We start from the raw sequence: 21,609 nt of genomic DNA, 5'->3' as shown, positions 1-21,609 counted from the left end.
TAGAAGGCCGAGGAGCTGTCTATTATAGAGGATAGGAATGTTATTCTTTTACATTACCACATCTTAAAACTGTTACACTTTCAAAAAATGTTTTTGTTTAGCAGATTGCTAGAGTAGTCAGAATTCAACCCCATTTTGCAGTGGTTAAGTTTGCAGTGATTCCTCCTTTAAGGAGGTAAATAAATTATATTACTATGCAGTGAATGAATGAGGTGGAGGCTAGGGGAAGGGAGCTGGGAAGTTTGGGAGTGGAATTGAATTTATTTTAAAAAATTTTTGTTTTTAAATTAGCTTTATTTCTGAATATATTCCTCTTTCTTCCCCTGGCCAATGAATATAAATATGTGTGTATAAATATATATATTCACATATACGTGTGTGTATAAACACAAACCATTTTTAAAAAGCCAGTTCAACAAAATCAACCAAGATGCTGTCTGGCAGTATATTAAGTGTCAAACTGAATTTTGTTTACATAGCAATCTGGTAAAGAGATACATTTGATTAAACTAAACAGAACTATGCTTTATATAGCTTAAAAATTTCTTAGCTTTCAATGCCATTGAAGCCAAGAACTGAAAAAGTTAATCTAAGAAAGCCCTAATGTATTAATCACACCTTGCTAACTTTCAAGCTGAAGCTTGTTAAAGCTGATCTTACCCAACATTATTTAAAAAAAAAAAAAAAGGAAAGCATAGCACGTTGAGTCACGAAAGAATGGCGCTGCTTTGATGAGAATAGCTCCAAACCAGCCTATAACTTTTATTATTATTGAGAGAACTTTTTTTCCCTGTATCCTGGAGATGTTAGAGCAATTCTTCAAGTCATAAGAAACTGGATGATTTTATTTTAATAATTATCTTGCTGCATGTTTTCTTTAAGGGTCAGGTTTGGCCATTCATTACCAACTCCAAATTTATTTTTAATATCAGCTTCCTGGACAATAGGCAAAAATGAAAGACAAAATGAAAAGGGGCTGCTTCCCAGGACCTTCTCTCTCTCTCTGGGGAGAAGGGGGATCCAGCACATTTGAAGAATTAGGAAGTCATTTGATGGGAGAGAACACCACCAGTCAGCCAATGTTCAGGAATAGTTTTAGGGAAGGGCTGATTTCTGAGCAAAGCCTTAAGGGAAGAGAAAGATGGCTATGAGAGGCAGAATGAGAATGATGCTTCAGGGAATGAGTGAGGACAGCCAGCAGGTTCATCTGGGACATATGAAGTGAGGGGCAGCAGGATGGTGAAGCCAAAGCAGCCAGCACTTGGCCAGGTAGATTCCAAGACAAAGGTCAGTGGTGGCCCTAGAATTCCTTACTGGATTCCACACCACAGGGATAGCTCAAAAGATGTCCCTTCTTAACAAAGGAGGAGACTCCAAAGACTGGTCATTCTGTTCCTCTTAAAGGGTGGGGAATTAAAGAAATAGTAGTCCATATAAGCTGGGTGACCTGGGCAAGTCAGTTTACCTCGAAGGTTCCTCATCTGTGGAAAAGGAAGTTAGCATGACTGCCGAGATCTGATCTAGCTGTGTGAATCTACCTGCCACTTGATGGATGATGATGAGCTCCTGGTGCAGAAGACATGGTAAATCCATCAATTTGTTTGGCTGTGTTTATTAGTCACATAGAGTATGGCTTTTAAAAAATCCATCTGTTCTAAAAGTCAAAAGAATCTGTGTCTTTGAAGAGAAAATGAAACTCTGCTTTATAAGGAAGTGGGAAAAAACTTTCCCCGGTATGTTGACTCATGACCACAGACTTGAAGACAAGCATAGACCTAACTGAACCATGACACGAAGAGGTCTGCCCATATCGTCTACGCCAACCTCGGGCATGTTGCTCCAACAAAGACAAGGCTTTTAAAGACAGAATAAAGGGGAATGTTGGCTTAGAGATGGCATAGACCTTGTGGGTCACCTGGTCCAACCCCCACATTTTAGAGTAGGACAACTTCCAAGAGAGACCCCACACAGGTGATGAGAGATGATCAGGATGCAAGCCCAGGTCCCTTAGCCTGCAAAGCCAACACTTTCCATTCTATTCCACCACCTCTCTGGGATCATTTATAAATTATCTTTCAGTCATTCCTTTCTTCTGCCTTTTTCCTTCACATATAAAGCCACCGAAGAAATGCCCAGTGCCTACTTTCTGAGCTTTTTGTTATTGGTAATTGGTTCAAACCTTTTAATTATCCTAGTTATTGTGAGACTTAATTTATTATCAAGAACATTGGTGGTATCTTAGAAGAGCATGGGATGTCGTGTCACCAGTGGCTGCCTGGGTTAGGATGATCATCTGAGACTGGCCCTTTGATTACTGCTTCCTATGAATGTCTGCTTACTGGTGATGTTTAGGAAAATGAAATGGACTTCATGAAGGCTCATTAATAAACCATAGAGAATGCTCTGACGATGGAAGCATTTTTCCATGGGCTATTCCTAATAAAGAGAAAAGTCTGATGTTACCTCTTGTATGTTTTTGATAACTGTATTTCAGATTCTTGTATAAGTCCATCTAAAAACAGTTTTTTTTTTTTCTGAAAAAGACTCTCTAGGTAAAAACATAAAGGCTAACCAATTAGAATCGAAGCCTACTCATAAAATGTGGCTTTGGAATCTATTTCTTTGCACTTGCTCCTCCCCCTTCCAACCCACCCTATACCTGAATGCATTCCCTCCTTATTCATACCTTCTTAAATGTTACTTAAGCCCCAACTTCTCCATGAGACCTTCTGTGATCCCCTTTTCAGATAATAGTTACTTGCCCTCCAATCCATATACATCTTATGTATTTTATATATATTTTTTGAATATGTTTTCTCCCATGATAGAATGTAAGTTCTAGGAGGGCAGGGAATTATTTCAATTCCATGGATAGTGTTGGAAACATAGAAGATCCTTAATAAATGCTTGTTGATTTATTGATCTGCCTGTCCCCATACACAGTGACTTTCAGAGAGGTCTAGCTTGGCATAGCAGGATTTGCTTGCGTTCAAATCCAGAGACTTGTGTTCGAATCTCACCATAGTGTTGATGGGCAAGTTTATTTAGCTCTTCCAAATCTCAGTCCCTCAATTTGTAAAATAAGGATAACCTTTTAGTCTTTATTCATTGCTCTATATGTAAAGCAAGATATTGCAGGGAGAATACTTGCTATACAGATGTCAACCCCCCAGGGAATGATTTTATAACTCATGAGACAGTATTTAAAAAAATAAATTGTAGTAGTGTAGCCATCCTCCTTTCCCTATCCCATGTTGAGATTCTTATTTTAAAAATGCTTCTAATGCTCAGATTATTTATTTATAATTGGAAAGATATCTTTTTTGAATATTATTTTATGCCTGAAAATCCAAATATCTAAATAAAAGTGATGATCTGGTAGCCCTCTCTTTTGTTTGAGTATCGTTCTAGGTGTGGCAAAAATTCATAGGCTAAGTAAAAAAGTATTTTCTTTTCCCAAATCAGGTTGAAATAACTCAGACATAAAATAACTTCATCTTCTCCTTCTCTTTTCTCTCCATATTTTTTTTGCCTTCTTAATTTCATTCTCTTTTTTGGCTTCATTCTCTTTATATTAGGGTGATGGAAGGGGTTTTTTTTTCAGCTTTAATTCTCTCTCCATCTCCATATTAAGATAATGGAAGCTTTAAAAAAAAAGCCTACAACTTCTATAAAAGGTTGACGCACTCCTTTTCTGACAAGAGCTAAGCTCAGTTACTCTACGGTTACACCCAAACATATAATTTTTGTTTTACTATTATGCCTATGAAATATGGAGCATGTTTGCAAGTTACTAAGTGGTACCGAAGCAAAGCAAATTTAATTTCTGTTCTTAAGATCCTGTGTAAAGCTTACTTTATAATGTATTTATTACTGAATCTACAGTTTTTTTTTTTCCTCCACATAGGGAGTTTGGGCCAGACTTCTTTATAGGAAGGTAAATGGAATTTATTATAGTCTCTGAAGTAAAGGTCAATTTGCTTGGAGCTAAAGCTGAGCTGACTGGAGCCACCCCATCCTATTTTTTAAGAAATTTGTTTCTTGTTCTCTTTGTTTTGGCTTGGTATGCTTTAGTTTTGTTTCATGTTGTTTTTTGAGACTGTCCCTGCCTTGCCTAGACTGGATAAAAATGACTCCCCCTTGTCTTTGACCTTCCTGCTGATCAGCACATAAACTCTGACTTGCACCCTTTCTGACCTAGTGCATGTCATCCCTCCTTGGCCAGTCTGGTCCCCTGCCCTTCCAGAGAAGCTCACCATACTGATGCCAGTCTTGGTATGGACGCCCACAGCTTGGAACTCTCAAACTTACATGATCTTCCAGCCTCAGTCTCCTCACTCTCAGGGACCCCAGATTTGCCCCCCAAGCCTAGCCATTACCCCATTTACTTTGTTGTTCACTTGTTTTGGCAGTGTGACCCCCTTTTGGAATGCTTTTAGCAAAGATGCTGGAGTTGTAGATTTTTCAGCTTATTTTACAGATGAGGAAACCGAGGCAAGCACAGTTCAGTGACTTGTGCAGATGAGTCTTCCTGACTGTAATGACTGCACCACTGACCCTCTTTACTTTCCCTGGGTCTATCTATTCACTTTCAGCCAGGAATTTCCAGTGATTCCATAAGTCAGGGCATCTGGATTCTTGAAGGCATGTGTCTGGGACCAGAGAGCATAGTGCTTGGGTTCAAGTGTAATTCTAAACCTCAAAGCAAAATATTAGAAAAGACCAACTTGGAAAAAACCAGCACAATCTCATGTATGGGTGTGACTCTCTCTTCAGGACTTTATAAAGGATTTAGACTGCAGTTAAACCCCAATCTTTGAGTGACATTCAGCAAACACATCTTCAAAGAAGGTAAAACTTCAAACATGAAGTAAATGTTAAATAATTGTTTTTTGCCCTGTTAACTATCAGCTTATCTTGATAAATATATGTTACTGTTGACTAAGTTCAGGGAATTAGCAAGCTAATAAATTAGGTAGTTTTTTATAGTGCATTTTTATTAGTATTTTTGAAAATTTTATTGAAATTTTTTTGCTTTTACATAGCTTAACATTAAATATGACATCCCTCCAATTCCCAAACAAAGGGATGTATGCGGGGACATGAAACCTGTGCAGATATCGGGATATTTTTTCAATCTATTGACAGTATTGCTGATTATTTTCCTCCTTTTCTTTTTCTTTTAAAAAAATATTTGCTCATTAAAGTTTTCCTAAAAGTCATTTATGTACTTGGAATCTCCCTATATTTCTAAACTGGATGTGAAGACATGGAGAAAAAATGCCTTTTCTTCCTATTTGCTTTTGCTTCTTCCTCTGGTTGAAGCTCCCAGAGTACACCCTTGATGCTCAGAGCACGGTTATTCAGTCTGATTTTTGGTGGGGTTCTTCCATTGCAGGAATTTTCCTGCTGTTGTTCCATCTACTGGAACAGATGGGTGGGGTCTCACCTACCTAAGAGCAACACCTATTTTTTAGCCTATTTTTTTCTTCTTCTCTTAAGGCATGTCAGGGTCTAGGGACAATATGTGTTTCACAGGTGGGCAGCCCCAAACCAGCGTTGACTAAGTCATGGAAAAAAAAAATACACCTGTCTTGTGGGGATATTGAGTTTTGACAATATTCTAAGGACATGGTTAGAGAAATCAGTTCAGTGCATAAAAATGAATAGTGTTCTATGCAGATACAAAGATAAGGCAAAATCAACTTTACCCTCATGCTGATTACCTTCTATTAGAAGATGAGAGAAAAGCAAATTGAAAAGTAAGAGAACAGTAATATTGAGGACCTTAGGAGTCTGGTGAAGCCTAAGGACCTTCTCAGATTCATATTTTTCAATGCATGAAATTAATTACCTTACAGAATTACAAAGGAAACCAATTATTATTAAAAAGCAGTAATCAAAATACAAACAAAATTCTCAGATCCCAGGTTGAGGACTGCTAAATCAGGAAGCAAAATGGCACCTGAACACACCATCCCAAGAAGCCAAGAGTTCCAAAAAGTGAATACTAGGCAACCCATACAAATCTAGAGACTTGAGAATAGAATATTTAATTGAAGAAATAGCAAATAGATCAGTTTGGCTGGAGGGTTGAGTATGTGAAACAGAGCAATCTAAAATAAGTCTGGAAAGTTGAGGGGGAGCCTGAGTCCAGAGGACTTTAAATATTATTAAATATTTAAATATTATTAAATTAAATGCTAATAACGTTAATATTTTAATTTTATTATTTAATTTAATATTTTGGTTTAGGAGTTTGTATTTTCATACACACACACACACACACACAGAAAAAGAAACCAACAAAGGTGATTGTTCCCTATTTTCAGCCTATTTATAGTATACCTTTTCCTTTTTAATTTTGTTAAATATCAAATATTTAATTTAATATACATTAATAGCTATATATAAATTTAATTACTTAATATATTTACTATAAAATAATTAACATTTTGAATATTTAATTTTAAATGTTTGCCAATTATGTATAAAATATTTGACAATTACTTTTTAAGCTTTTGAGTTCTATTTCTCTTTCTTCCCACCCTTCTCTTGCCTTGAAAAGGTGATTTGATATTGTATTTACATATGAAGTCATGCATACATATTTCCATATTTGCCACGTAACAAAATAAAGAAAACTAAAAAATGAGAAAAATAAGAAAATGCAAACTTAACATGTTTCAGTCTGCAAATAAAATTCAGCAGTCCTCTCTCTCCTTCAGGTGAATAGTATTTTTTCATCATGCACCCTTTGGAATCATTATAGTGTATTTTAAAAATAAATAACTCTTTCTATGACTTTGAATCATGTTCTCGGTATAGTCAAGTGACCTCACATCTAGGGCCTCCTCTGAGCTCCAAGCTGGAGGATACAAAGAAAGGCAAAAGACTACCCCAGGTTTCAGGAAGCATCTGGTTCTAATCAGGGAAACAACTGGCAAACCATTATGTACAAGCAAAACATATATATATTTAAGATAAAGAGGTGATCATCTCAGGGAAGGTTCTTGCATTAAAGGACTTCTTAGATCAGCAAGCAGCTTCCCAGATTCTAACTTAGCAAGGACCTAGCCAAGTATTAATGACTCCATTTCCATAATTGATCTTTCAGCCTCTTTGGCTATTCATTTTCTGTCTGTTATCATTTAACTTATTTTTTCCTAATCTTATTTAAAAATACTCTAATATCAATTTGATTTTAAATATGATTAAGATGGTAGGAAGTAGAATCTTTTATGCAATGATACTTCCAAATACATATGCTTTGTACATACTTAGGACAAAGAGGGTGTTGAATCATGCCCTGGAAAACAGCTGCATTCATACAGACACAAAACATTAACACATACATACATACATGTATGTACATAAATGTGGGTTGTAGGTACATATATACACATTTGTGGGTTTATATAGACATTGTGCATATATTATATATTTAATATATATCTTCATCTATCTGTATATATACATTGTGAATATAGTGTTCATTTTGTATGTATTATACACACACACACACACACATATGCACATACAAACACCCACATATAAATTTTCTCTCTAATGCTTCACACATTAAAGTTGCAGAGGGGTAACTCATTCCTTCACATGGGGAGAGAGAGAGTTATAGTGAGATGACTCAGTTCTGCAAATACATTAGAATGGCAGCTGATGAGATAATAATGTTGCATCATACCAGTTAGCTCATTTATTTGGATACGTGTGGTTGGTATTTAATTATTTATGGTAATATTTGAAACATATCAGTAAACAAATGTGTAATATACGTGGGAAATAAAAATAATGTCAGCTTCATAATGCCATACCTCATCCCAGTTATCTTGATTGAATGGCTGTGGACAAGTAGACAGCACCGTTTCTGTGGGTGTGTTGTACAGAATGGGTAAAAATTAAAAAGTCTGGGTTACTGTCTCAGGAAGAAGTTTAATGATTTCAATTTACAAATAAAAAACATCTTCTATAAATTGGCATAATGGGATTGGACCATTTTATTAATGATATTATCTACAAATCTTCAGTAATGGTGTTTTTTTAATCTTAATTTTATCTGCCCACAAGACCATTCAGTAGATGGCCTCAATACATACTTTTGTTACTTATCAAAATGAATTCAAATTCCCCTTTAATAACAGTAATCAATGAATAAAGAATTTGCTAACTAACTCCAATATGCCACAGACAGGGCAGCTAAGTGGTGTCATAGAGCCTGGAGTACAGGCTTTATAATCAGAAATACTGAATTTCCTAGGTTCAAATCTGACTTCAGTCAAATATTAGCTGTTTGACTCTGAGCAAGTCACTTAACCCTGTTTTTCTTTATTTCCCCATCTGTAAAATGAGCTGGAAAAGGAAATGGCAGAGCATTCTAGTATTTTTGACAAGAAAACCACAAATAAGATCCCAAACAGTTGGATGAAGCTGAAACCACTCAAAAGCAATATAGTGTTATTTTAATGGTAGTAATAATAATGATATTCAGTTGTTGCATCACATCTTAAGATTTGCAATGCACTTTACCAACATCTCATTTGATTCTCAGTTATAGTCCTATTAGGCATGACATATCATGCCCATTTTGTGGATGGGAACTTTGAGGCTCAGAACCATGAAACAGCTTTCCTGGATGACTGGTTAGAGAAGTATGCTTTCTGAATTAAGGTTTCTCCTGATTCCCAGATCGGGGTTCAGTTCATTAAGCCACACCACTACGTGTGGCTCATCTGGTCTGTCTCTTTCCCACTTAGGAAGTTTAGGCTCCCCCAGACTAAGGCAATAACAAATATCATGAAGACAGATTATTTTAGATTGTATTTTGTTTTACCATAAGAGAAAGGCGATTTTTTCCACAATCCCTGAAATTATTTATAGTCCTTAGCTGGTTATCCCTGTAGTTACAAAGACAATACAGTACCACCATATTAACTGGTATCACAGGTCATTGGCTTTACTTTTATATTCTCCAGAATATTTCACTAGTGAAGAGAAAGTTTCTGTGTGGGGGGGGGGGGAGGGAGAGAGGAAGGAAGAGAGGAAGTAAGAGGAAAAGGAGGGGAAAGAGAGAGAGCAAGAGAGATTTCCTAGAATACTGATCATTTCCTCCTCCCCAGCATCTCTTCAGAGACTAATCCACTCCAGTACAAATCAACAACATTTATTAAATATGTACTATTTGTACATCATTACATTAGGTTCTGGAGATATAAAGAAGAAAAATGAAAGGCAGTCCCAGAACATAAGGAGTTTATAATCCCTCAGGGATAGGGAGAGCGGTGCTGCAAAGAATACACAACATGTAAAAAGACTGGAAGACAGGAAAACTCATCTTCCCGGGTTCAAATCTGGACTCAGACACTTCCTAGCTATATGACCCTGGACTAGTCACTTGACTATTTGCCTCAGTTTCCTCATCTGTAAAATGAGATGGAGAAGAAAATGGCAAAACTACTTCAGTATCTTTGCCAGGGAAACCCCAAAAGGTCATGAAACATTAGACATGGTTGAGCAATAATAACAACACGTTATGATCATTTGGAGTAAGAGAGAATGCTAATAGTTAGTTGTGGGGGCAAAGGGAAAGATCAGGAATGGCTTTGCATAGGAGATAAAATCTGAGCTTTGGTGTGAGTTAGGGATCCTCAGATGACAACACAGCTTTCCTTCCCTCAAAGAGATTATAGTGGAAAAAAGGGCAGATATATACATACATATATATACATACATATATATATACACATATGTTATATATATATATATATATATATATGTGTATATATATATATACATACATATATATATACACATATGTATATATATATATATATATAACTTAGAAGTCACCAACTCTATCTGCTTCTTCTCATAGATGAAGTAATGTTGGACTGAAGTAACTGGATGATTTTCCAAAGGCATCACATGTAGTGTGTGTCCCAGAGGAGGGATTGGGAGAAGAGATACTAACAGTTCAAGAATTTGGGGCAGACCTTCAGACACGGGGACAGCATGTATGTTTCTTAACTCAGAAACTTTTTAAAGAAGTGATTGTACCATCAGACTCTGGCAGACACAGGGAGGTTGTAGAACTGAACACAGATAACAAATAAAGTCATTTTCCCATAAGGCATGGATTCATCAGAAGTGCCACCAATGGGAAGTAGTACACCAAGGGAATTTCAAAGTTTTAGAGAGAACATGATGATCTCTGTGGGGGTATGTCAACAAACTATGCCATCCCACCCCACCCTGAATATTTTAAAGCTATTATTTTAATTTGGAAGTAACTCTTAAGAGAACTAGATCTTTTCATATAAATCAACCCTTACTCAGATGGAGTAACTCCCCCCACACACATCTAATGTGTCAACCAATTCTTTATATGTAGTATTTAGGAATTAAAATTAACTGCATCCTTTCTATGCAACAGTAACAGCAGAACACATACATTCCAGCCACATCATCCCTTCCCTTCCTCCCACCCCAATACTGTTTTTTAACACTTACATTCCTTTCCCCCAACCAAACTAGGCAAAAGCATGCAACAACATCTCTTCCAGGCCCACACGTTTCTTGGGGGTTACTCACAATACCCTGTCAACTCAGAGTTATGTTATCAGTTTGACTGGTGGGATTTTCTTGGCTCGTCCTTTTCATTTTCTTCACACAGGGCATCCTTTCTGTGAATTTCCTACATAAGAAGATGTAGATCAGCGGATCCATGCAGATATTGGTCGTGGCCAAGAAGAGAGTGGCTTCCTTCGCCAGAAACAGCCGGTTCTCCATAGCACAGTTGGCCTTGCTACTGTTGGTCTGGCTCTGAATGTAGGGGACCTTGGTGAAATGAAGAGGGGCAAAGCATACAAAGAACACAGCCACCACAATGAAGACTTTGCCTTCTAGATTTTTGTTGCTTTTGGAATCTTTACTTTTGGAGTTTCTGAAAGACTCATATACTTTCTTGGCAATGACCACATAAAACAAAAGCATTAGGGAAAAAACAGTCCAGAAGATAAACTGGCACACATAGTTGACAACTTTGTGCCACAGGAGGCCCCAGGAACTTTTTAGGGAAGCACACTTTTTTACAGATTGCGGTGTGGCTTCTTTGTTAGATAAGATCATATTTGGCAAGGAGATGAAGAACAACGAGAACCAGACTAGTACAGAAAGAATTTGGGCAAATTTAGGCTTCTGCACACAGAATTTCCCAAAAGGCCGGATGATCTTGAGGAATCGGTCAAAGGCAATGAGTCCAAGTAAGATGATGCCAATGTACATGGTCTCGTAAAAGATCACTGCTGTGTAACGACAGACAAAAGCTCGGATTTGCCAGGGTCCAAGGTTTGCATCTGAGAGAATTTTGAAAGGGAGCATCAGAGTCATTATTAAATCTGCCACCAGGGTGTTTTTAAGGTAGACTATGAAAGTGGATGAGCTGGGAATCTTAAAGAAGACCCATAAAGCCAAACTATTCAATAACATGCCGGCAAAGAACACAGTGGTGTAAAGAACTGGGAAGATCAATTGAGTAATCCGGGTGTCTCTGGGGCACCCTTCAGTGGAGTTGAAGGATCCATTGATGAGTTGAAGGAATGTGGCATTCATAATTCTCTTGGTCAGCTATAAAAACAACAACAGAAAGGAAGAGAAGTTGGTAATTTCGAAAGTCTGATATCCATTACAGACTGCCCTTTACTGAGTGTTTACTGCCTTGCATTTGAAAGACCCATTAAACTCGAGCTGGTGACCTCTTGTGTATTCACCTCCAAAACACAAATTCTAGGAAAAGAAAATCTTGTTTCTTGGTCAGGTTGCACAGATATTTAAGTTATAGAACAAGCTATTGAATTCTTTTAGCATTCATTTTCAGATAGTAGCTTTATAACTCCTTCCCACATTCATCAGTGTTAGATTATCATTATGATCCATTTATAAGAAATAACTTCCTACTATCCCAAAGACACTTGTTCAGAGATAGTAATCCATATAGGTTTGTCATCAATCTCAATGGATTACAGAATGTTCATTTTACAACATTTTTTACTTAAAGTATCTTACACAACATTCATAATTGCCAAACAAGTTTAAAAAAAAGGAAATCACCTTGAAAATATGTTGTTTGTCTATGTGTCTTCACAAGGCAGCATCGGTTTCTTCAGGGAGAAGAATGAAGTGTGAGACAAAATGACTTAGTCTGCTTTTCTTATACTGAGTTTCCTTCCTCATTTGTACTCATGTGTGCATGGGACTGGGTCTGTTTAATTCCTTTAAAAAAAACTCAAATTGTGGATTATTTAAAGGAGAATTATGCATATTTCCCTTATGCTTCCAGTCATTAATTTTGAGGCCATTTTGTTCTCATGGACTCATTTATTAGCAATAGTTTGTTCATCTATCTTACTCTCAGAGATGGCACAATGGAAAAAGCATTGGACCTGGAGTCAATAAGACCTGAATTCAAATCTAGCCTCAGACATTTAACCCTGTCTGCCTCAATGTCCTTATCTGTAAAATGGGCTGGAGAAAGAAATGGCAAATACCCTCATTATTTTTGCCAAGAAAACCTCAAATGAGGTCATGAAGAATCATACATGACTAAAAAAATGACTGAACAACAATAACCACTGGCTCACATATTGGGGACCAACAAAGGAGAGTATCTGAGCAATCATTCAAATGTAACATCCCAAGCCTGAGTTCTTTAAGAACTCCCCCAGACTCATCCTAATTCTTATATCACCTCTCCCATACTATCCCTGAACTTTTTGTTCATTCCTCCATCCTTGACAATTCTGTGCATAAAACAGAACTGGAGAAAATAATGTATCTCCCTGACTGGGTCCACTACAAATTTGTTCTTTAAGTGAACCTTCACTTCAGCAAGGCAATTCTCGTATTCTTCCTAATTGATTCAGTATCTTAATTTTCATAGTATCTGTTCTCTCCCCAGCCCTCTCATGGTATCCCATCCCACCTCACATTCTCAATTGAGGACTTCATCACATGCTTCCCCAAGCAATTAGCAACAACAGAAACCACCGATCTCTCCCTACTCCCCCCCATTTCCCATCATTCATACATTTCCCCCATGTGTTTTTCCTTCATGTTAATCTCAGAAGAAGAGATGTTCCTTCTGTATGTAGAAGCCAATCCCACCACATGCGCCCTTGATCCCACTGCAACTAGTAGCATTTGTTAGTCATTCCAGGCATGTCTGACTCTTCATAACCCATTTGTGCTTTCTTGGAAGAGATCCTGGGGTAGTTTGCATTTCCTTCTCCAGCTCTTTGGGTAGATGAGGAAACTGAGGCACACAGGGTGAAGTGACTTAACTAACCTCCCTGCCCCATCCCTTGCCACTCTAATCTATTCCCAAAGAGAGTTTATAAAGATCTCAGACTGATCATTCCACCCCCCAATTCCACAAACTCTGATATTCAAAACTCCCCCCATTTCCTCTCTACATGCAGTTTCTTTTTTCCAACTACACTCACATCAATCACCATGATCTCCATCTTCTGCCTCCATTGCGTTGCCTTGGCTATTACTCTTGCCCCCTCACTTTTGCTCCTGGTTTCAAGATTGTTTTAATTCCATCCTCTGTCAGAACTTTTCCCAGTCCAAATTTCTAACACCTTCCCCTTCAGGTTTCTTTTCATCTCTCCCGATCTGAACTGATTGCTGTACATCTGGTTCCCCCAACCTCAGTCAAATGTAAACTCTTCAGAGCTTTTACACAGTGTCCATTTAATAAAATGACCAAACTGAAAGCTGTCCACCAGGTTCCTATGAATTCCTATGCTCTGCATTCATTGATCACCAGGTATCTAGCCTCCAAGGATTCTCTAAGCCTATCACAACCTTCATTCTGTAGAATTTGCCTTTACATCTCATCCAGGTCCAAACCATCACCTGGTCTGGTATCCTGAACCCAGAAACATCTATTAGGGAGCCCTTGTAGGAAAAGAGTTTCTGGCTCTCTGTGGTAAAAGGGAAAGGGAATTCAGAAGATCTCTTGGGGAAGTATGACACTGAATCTGTTTCTTTTATTTCTTGAAAGCAGATGCTGGCACAAAGGGACTGAGTTCAAACCATGATGAACTGGGATTGGTTAGTACAGGATGAATGTCTGGGTCTGATTCACCCTTGTTTCAGAGGTTGAATTCTAAGAATTTTCAGGATGATATTTAAGTATTTAACAAGTTATTTCAATCTTGCTGATGACTTAAGTTCATCAGCAAGTGAGGGTAATGATATCCTTGGGTGCCTACCAGATGTGGATGGCCTTAGAAGAGGTCTTTTATATTTAGCAATCTTTGACCCTAAGTAATTAGGTTAAAAGTGTTTTGGGTTTAAAACTAGGGTTATAACATGACTTATAACATAAGCTTTTTGTTCATTTTTATGAAATGAATAAAATTCCATTTTGCTCTAAAGGCAGTAGTTTTAAAAATGGAATTTTAAAAATCCTAAGCAGGTAAAGGAATGAACATTGTAAGCCACCAATTCCCACGATATAACCCAATTCATTAGATCATTGAAGGATTATAATTTTGTTCAATTCTTTAACAGGAAATCCTGTTGAAAATGCTTTCATAATTTGGAAAAAACGAGGAAATCACATTTCAGTCAGATTTCAAAATGCTGTAGGATGGGAAATGGGCCCTCAAAAGAGGAACTAATTCAAGGACAGTTATCTACCATGGTTTAAGCAAAGACTTTTCTTGGAAGACAAGTTTTAAAGTGAAGACATATTCAAAGTGTTTCTTAGCCAGTTGGCACTCTTTTTGCTTTTATTAAAACTCAGTTTAAGGGCGGCTAGGTGACACAGTGAATAGAGCACCAGCCTTGGAGTCAGGAGTACCTGGTACCTGGGTTCAAATCCGACCTCAGACACTTAATAATTACCTAGCCATGTGGCCTTGGGCAAGCCACTTACCCCCATTGCCTTGAAAAATCTAAAAAAAAACCAACTCAGTTAATAATGACCTGGCCAAAGTCCTTAAAAATTGATGCATGTAGTGACTGGTTATGGTTTCATAGGACACCTATGCTATTCACCTGTATTCAGTGTCTCAAGATGCAGAATATATGTTTATTTTAAATATGATCAGTATGGGAATTTGTTTTGTTTGACTATGTATATATGTATGTGTACAAGTATATGCATATCTAGGCATATATATATGAAACCAAGTTTTGTTTTTCTCTGTCCCCCCGCTTTTGGATGGAGGGACAGGAATAGAGTAGTGGAGGATGGAATGGTTGAAATATGTTTTTAAAAGAATACACAGGGGGCGGCTAGGTGGTACAATGGATAAAGCACCAGTCCTGGAGTCAGGAGTACCTGGGTTCAAATCCGGTCTCAAACACTTAATAATTACCTAGCTGTGTGGCCTTGGGCAAGCCACTTAACCCCATTTGCCTTGCAAAAACCTAAAAAAGAAAAAAAGAATACACAGAAGAAAATAGAAAACCAGAATCACAGATAAAAAGACAATTTTGAAAAAATATAGATTAACTTCATTGTATGTTTAAATATATTTTTTGAAATGTGGGCTCTTTGAGGGCAGAGATTATATACTGACAATGTCTGTCATGTTTAATAGATGATTTTTGATTGATTGATTGATTGATGTATATGTGGGAATATAGTCAACTCAAAATTTTCTACATTTTGATGATTCATATTAGAAATTACCAAACACCAGTATATCCTCTCTCTACTTCTAAAGAGTCTTCTGGGCCATATCCCCTAAGAGTTGAGTAGAGATGAAGGAAGTGGGAACCAAGCTTCTATGACCCTAAGTCAATGACTCAAATCAGTGCACATTCATTAAACACTATGTGAAAGACAATAGATGAATTACAAAAGATAAAAGCCAAAACAATTTCTGATTTCCACACATTACCTTCTGGGGTGGTGGGCAGGGAAGATTGGATTATGACAATGGAACAAGGACATTTGTAAGGGAAGAGAGTACTTCTTGTAGGAGGCAAACACTGACTAGAACCCGGAAGGATGGATGGCGAGGATTCTGAGAGATTGAGATGAGGAGGGAAATGTGCTTAAATAATAGGGAATAGATGGAGGATCAAGTTCATGGAACGGCTAGTAGTGCAGATGGACCAGAATATAGATGTTGTGAATGATAGTCACATGAAATAAGGAGAAAAGTTGGAGTGAGATTGTGGCTTCATAGGACTTGCTATGAAATATCTTTGAGCCAGTAAGATTCCCTAAAGATTTAAGAGGAGTCATGGTTTGACAAGTGTCTTTAGGAATTATTTTGACAACTCTGTAGAGGATGAATTGGAGAGTGGTGGGACTGGAAGCAGCTATGTAAATTGTAAAGTGGTAACATGATGAATTGAGTACTGGCCCTGGAATCAAGAGAACCTGTGTTCAAATGCAGCCTTACTAGGTGTGTGACTTTGAGCAAGTCACTTAACCCTGATTGTATCCACCAAACAAAAAGTTACAGGAGTCCAGGTAAGAGCAGAGGAAATGGGATCTGAAGGAGAGTAGGCACTGGGCACTGGTCCCTTTGCAACAGGTTTGAGGGGGGGTGTACAAAGAAGAGGTAAAGGATGAGGTGATGAGCTTGAGTGACTCTAAGGGTGCTGGGTTTTGTTAGAAGTGGGGAATTGCCAAAGAAAAGGGCTGAATGTGAGGGAAAGCAAGGAGACTGTTTTTTTGTTTTGCTCCCCTGTCAGAGTTCACAGATTCCTTGAAATCTTATCCATGGGGGAGGCTAGGTGGGGCAGTGAATAGAGCACTGGCCCTGGAGTCAGGAGTACCTGAGTTCAAATGTGGCTTTAGGGGGGGTGGCTAGGTGGCATAGTGGATAAAGCACCAGCCTTGAAATCAAGCATACCTGGGTTCAAATCCAGTCTCAGACACTTAATAATTACCTAGCTGTGTGGCCTTGGGCAAGCCACTTAATCCCATTGCCTTGCAAAAAAAATTTAAAAAAATCTTATCCATGGACTGCCAGAGCCTGGGCCTGGGGGAGTTGGAGGGAATCTATTGAGCCCAAGTTAAAACCTCTTCAGTCTACTTCAATTAACAGTGGCTCAGCACAGGATCAGTTGCTTCCCCCATTTTGGGGAAGAAGGGGCAGGGCTAATCCTTTTATAACAAATAAACTGAAATCTTTATTTACACATTCAAAATGAAGCTTCTCACCAGAGGGGCAGACTCACCAGCCCATGGGGCCCACAGAATCCTAGAATGCCTGCCAATCAGATTAAAATGAAATTGGGAAATGCTTAACAGAATAAATAAATAACACAACAGAGACCTTGTAAATTTGAGGTTTTTGATGTCAGTGTATGGCCCAGGAGATCAACAACCTGTAGTTGGGTCTCCTGCTGGCACTAGGTAGGCTTCTGAAGAGCCCCCACATGCCAGGACCACTTTACCAGTAAAGTTTTCTCCTTGGGATGGTCAAGAATACCTCGGACTTTTATCTCTCAAGAGATGGATGGAGGCTCAATTCATCTTGCCTATTCTCTCATGGGTCTCGTTTGAGGATTTGGTTTGAGTTATCATCATCCAGGAGTTTCACCTCTAGAACTCTTGAGAGCTGTCACTCATAAGATATTGTTTTCAAAGAAAAAGATACCAGTGAGAAGTGGTTAATAGTTTAATGTAAATCAGTCATGTTACATAACCTGGCATATAAATAAAATATTTTTCAGTTCTTACATAAAAAAAGATAATTCTCTGATTTCCTTTTGACCATTTTTAATAAACATGTATTTTGTTAATATTTTTATTCTGACATCACCTAAATTTTCCCCTTCCTTTCTTTTTCTTAATTAAACATTATTCTCAGTTTAATTAATATGCCAATAATTAGTAAGTACCCAAAAATTCTATAGACCTTTATTGCTTTACCTTTAATTAAAACTTTTTTCCCTTTCATGAGAAAAGTCATTCAAAGTGCTTTCTTCATGATGCATGCACATCAAATAAATTTTGATTTACTAGGAAATGTAATGATTTGGTTTCATTGAGAATGAAAAATATTATTCCTCACTGGACTGTTATTGATATGAATTCCTAGGTTAGATTTTCAGAATTGAAATCTCCTGGGTGGAGTGTAAAAAGGGACTTAGATTTTTCTGTAACAAAATGGTATAACCTAAACAGTATACCATATGCAAAGGCTCAGCAGTTCATAGCTTTCCATTTTTAGAAAATGTAACAAGGTCAATCAGGTGAGACAACACACTATTGAGTTAGTCTAGTGAACTGATTGGGTTTTCCACAGATTTGGTCCTTAATAAGGTAAATGTTTATTAAGTTGAATTTTTTGACAGTATCATTTTCAAAAGTCATATGCATTGTTGCCCATTCATCTTTATATTTTTGAATCGTCTTCAAAGAATGGGCTTTATGGTGAAACAACTTTGAAAGATGTAGAGACATATTCAAAGATCTAAATCTTCTGCAGTATCTACTTAGGAATCCTTCCACTTTCCTTCCTTAGTTACTGTTCTCAAAAAAAAAATCACATCACAATTTTTGATCTTCTCTGAGCTCAACTGGATTGGTCCTTGCAGCATAGTCAATACTTGCCCAGGTGCTTAGAAGAAGCCATTCCATCTTGTCAAACCTACCAGAGACTGTGTGCCCCATTGAGTTAGCCTTTGATTCTTTCTTGATGAGGTCTTGGAGAGGGGTACTTTAATGTTCTATACATATGTATTTAGATAAAATATTGTTGTAATTAAGAAAAAATGGAGAACAGATTCATGTGTAATTTTAACTGTTTTTTTATCATTTGCAGTTAAGCCTGTTCTATCTTTGAGTTACTTTGCATAATAGTATGTAAATAAGGAGCTAATGATGATGACAATTACCATTTTAACAGTTACATTCTTTATGATGGGCGGGTGGTGTCTCAGCAAAGCCACATTAAACTAAGAAATATCCATTAAATCAAATAACATTTTCTGGAAATGAGTCAATTTTCCTAAGAGTCATTAACAGTGTTTTTTACCCCATAAATACAGTTAGAATTGCAGACTAAAATCTATTTCCAGTTTCAAGGTACTTTGTACTCTCCTGAATTGCTTTAATGACTGAATGTCAGTGTATGAGAAACACCTGTTTTCTTTCTCTAATGTCTCTACTCCCATTCAGTGAAGGACATATTCTTTAGAAATGTAGACATTTGCTTAATGCAGATTTAAAGATAAAATAGAATTCATTTTGTGTTACACCAGTCAAGTTTATGTTCATAGTTTACTCTCGGAATATGTACTATGACCTTTGTTGTTCATTTGCAACAACAAAACTACTTAAACATTTAAGTCAGTTACTGAGATAGGAATTAATACCTTAGCAGATGTAAGTTTTATTAAGTAATAATTATTTCAAAGACTGTTCCTTTTTTTGTAAATAAGGGAACTTTATCAATAAAAATCAAAGCAGATAGTGTATGATACTTAATTCGTTATATAACCTTGGAAAAAATGTCTGTATCTTTCTATGCCTCTGTTATACAGTAGTTTGTTACCTACCTTTCCATTAGGTTACTTCCCTGAATATTAACAATAGCTTAGAATACTGAAAGGTCATAGCTGAAAGTTAATGATATATCATATTGGCTTTTCTAAAAAATTCTCTGTTTCAGTGGATTTGGCCATCAACTCCCCTGCAATAATACTTTTATTAATATAGTGCTTTTTTTCAGCAAAATGAGAGTAATGGCAAGGTTTTTTCCAGTGCTTCTTTACTCTATAATGGGATCTCTTCTGATGGGCTGCTATTGTCCTGCCCTTTGTTTCTGATTTCCTGGGGTGAGAACATCTTAGGAGCATTTCTGTGTCTCAACAGGCCCATCAAAGAATTCCTAAAGGATTTGCAGAGGTAAAAATATATGAATGGATCTAAGCATGCATTTAAGGAAGTCAACCACAGGGTGCTCTCTTTCACATAAAATAGGGTATTCTCAGCAGTGCAGTCAAAAACATCTCGGGTTTGGCTTAAAGTATAGGGAATTCTGGCAAAATGAAAAGGCACAAAGCAAATGAAAAAGACGGCAATGACAATAAACACTTTGACGTTTACCTTTTTCTTAGGTGCTTTCCCCACCCCCCTAGTCCTCACATAGGATCGATAGAGCTCTTTTGTGATCAGTGTGTAGCATACAATTATGATGAGCAAATTGATCCAGAAAATGACTTGGCAGATGTAGTTGACAATTTCATGCCACACCAGACCAAAGTTGGACTTCAGGAAGGCACATTTCTTCACGGTCAAGTGTATGGGCTTCTTGTTGGTCAAGATCATGTTGGGCAAGGACAGGAGGAACATGAAAACCCAGATCACAGCGGACAAAACCTTGGCACCCAGCAGGTTGCTGACGTTGGATGTTTTGAACGGCCGCGTAGTTTTCTGGTAGCGGTCGATGGTGATCAAGCCCAGGAAGGAGATACTGATGTACATCGTGAAGTAGAATATGACAGAGGTGACCTGGCACACAAAGGCCCTCAGTGGCCCCGCTCCCAGCTTAGCATCGCTGAGGATTTTGAAGGGGAAAGTCAGGATCATGAGAAGATCAGAAATGACTGTGTTCTTGAGGAATATGATGAAGTTAGATTTGCTGGGGATTTGGAAGAAGATTCCCATTGCCAGACTATTCATGATAATCCCAACAACAAACAAAACTGTGTAGAGCAGGGGGAAAAGAACCTGGGTGATTTTGTAGTCTCTGGTACAAAGGCTATTATTTCCAGTTCCATTAGTGATGTTGTAGAGGTCACTCATTTCCCCCTTCTCACCTCTGGAAAGAAAAAAAATATATATATATATGTATATATATGCATATTATGTTATATATAAACAGATTTGTCTAGATTATATATAAGCTTATATCTTTTTATACAATATTATATATACTTATAAAAATTGCATTATATGCAAATATAATGTTTAGATATTTATATATAAACAATGTATATAAAATAATACAATATATAGATTTCTATTAATATATCATATTTTATGAAAATATTTTTAAATGTGATTTTGCTTAGATTTGTAGGTTTTAATTCTTTTAATAAAAATAAATTGAATTTAAGTTTTAAAATTGTATTTGGAATTGGCTGTCTGCATGTCTTTTCATTTGCACTCCACATGTTTGAAAGTGTATGATGGACTGAGTTTGTTGTTTTTTATGCAATGTGATGATTGAAAGAAAGGCTTCGATAATGAGTTGGGAAGGACTGCCTCCGGTTTTCTATCTTATGATGATTTCAGGGTGCAGAATCCCTGCTTTAGAGGAAAGTTATTTGAACTGGGATCACCTTAATCTTTTTTCCCCTTCTCAGATCTTGAGGATTTTTTTTTTGGAGGCATATTTGTTTTTAGGTTTTTGCAAGGCAAACAGGGTTAAGTGGCTTGCCCAAGGCCACATAGCTGGTAATTATTAAGTGTCTGAGACCAGATTTGAACCCAGGTACTCCTGACTCCAAGGCCGGTGCTTTATCCACTACGCCACCTAGCCGCCCCGGCATATTTTCTTTAAAACCTTTGATCACTTTTTCAGTTTGAAAATAGATAAATGATAAAAT

General features: G+C 37.2%; 3 protein-coding genes across 9 annotated transcripts in view; 1 reads left to right on the top strand and 2 right to left on the bottom strand.

The window, feature by feature from the left end:
- MED12L (mediator complex subunit 12L) overlaps window positions 1-21,609 on the top strand; it is a 581,984-nt gene that overhangs the window by 465,368 nt on the left and 95,007 nt on the right. The window lies entirely within an intron of this gene.
- P2RY13 (purinergic receptor P2Y13) lies at window positions 9,812-12,273 on the bottom strand. The gene is made up of 2 exons (XM_074191065.1): window positions 12,124-12,273; window positions 9,812-11,640 (listed from the first exon to the last, which is right to left on the bottom strand). Exon 2 carries the CDS (start codon window positions 11,623-11,625, stop codon window positions 10,615-10,617), a length of 1,011 nt encoding a protein of 336 aa, XP_074047166.1. The 5' UTR covers window positions 11,626-11,640; window positions 12,124-12,273; the 3' UTR covers window positions 9,812-10,614.
- Window positions 16,499-21,609, bottom strand: part of P2RY12 (purinergic receptor P2Y12) — a 54,273-nt gene continuing 49,162 nt past the window's right edge. For all 4 annotated transcript variants that reach the window (XM_074191062.1, XM_074191064.1, XM_074191061.1 and 1 more), the window contains one exon: window positions 16,499-20,819. In XM_074191062.1, the coding sequence (XP_074047163.1) occupies window positions 19,772-20,803 (1,032 nt within the window). In that variant the 5' untranslated portion in view covers window positions 20,804-20,819 and the 3' untranslated portion in view covers window positions 16,499-19,771. The remainder of the gene's footprint in view (window positions 20,820-21,609) is intronic.

Source organism: Macrotis lagotis, chromosome 6 (genome assembly GCF_037893015.1).
Source record: "Macrotis lagotis isolate mMagLag1 chromosome 6, bilby.v1.9.chrom.fasta, whole genome shotgun sequence".
Lineage (NCBI taxonomy): Eukaryota > Metazoa > Chordata > Mammalia > Peramelemorphia > Peramelidae > Macrotis > Macrotis lagotis.
This window is presented reverse-complemented; position numbering and strand designations above follow the sequence as displayed.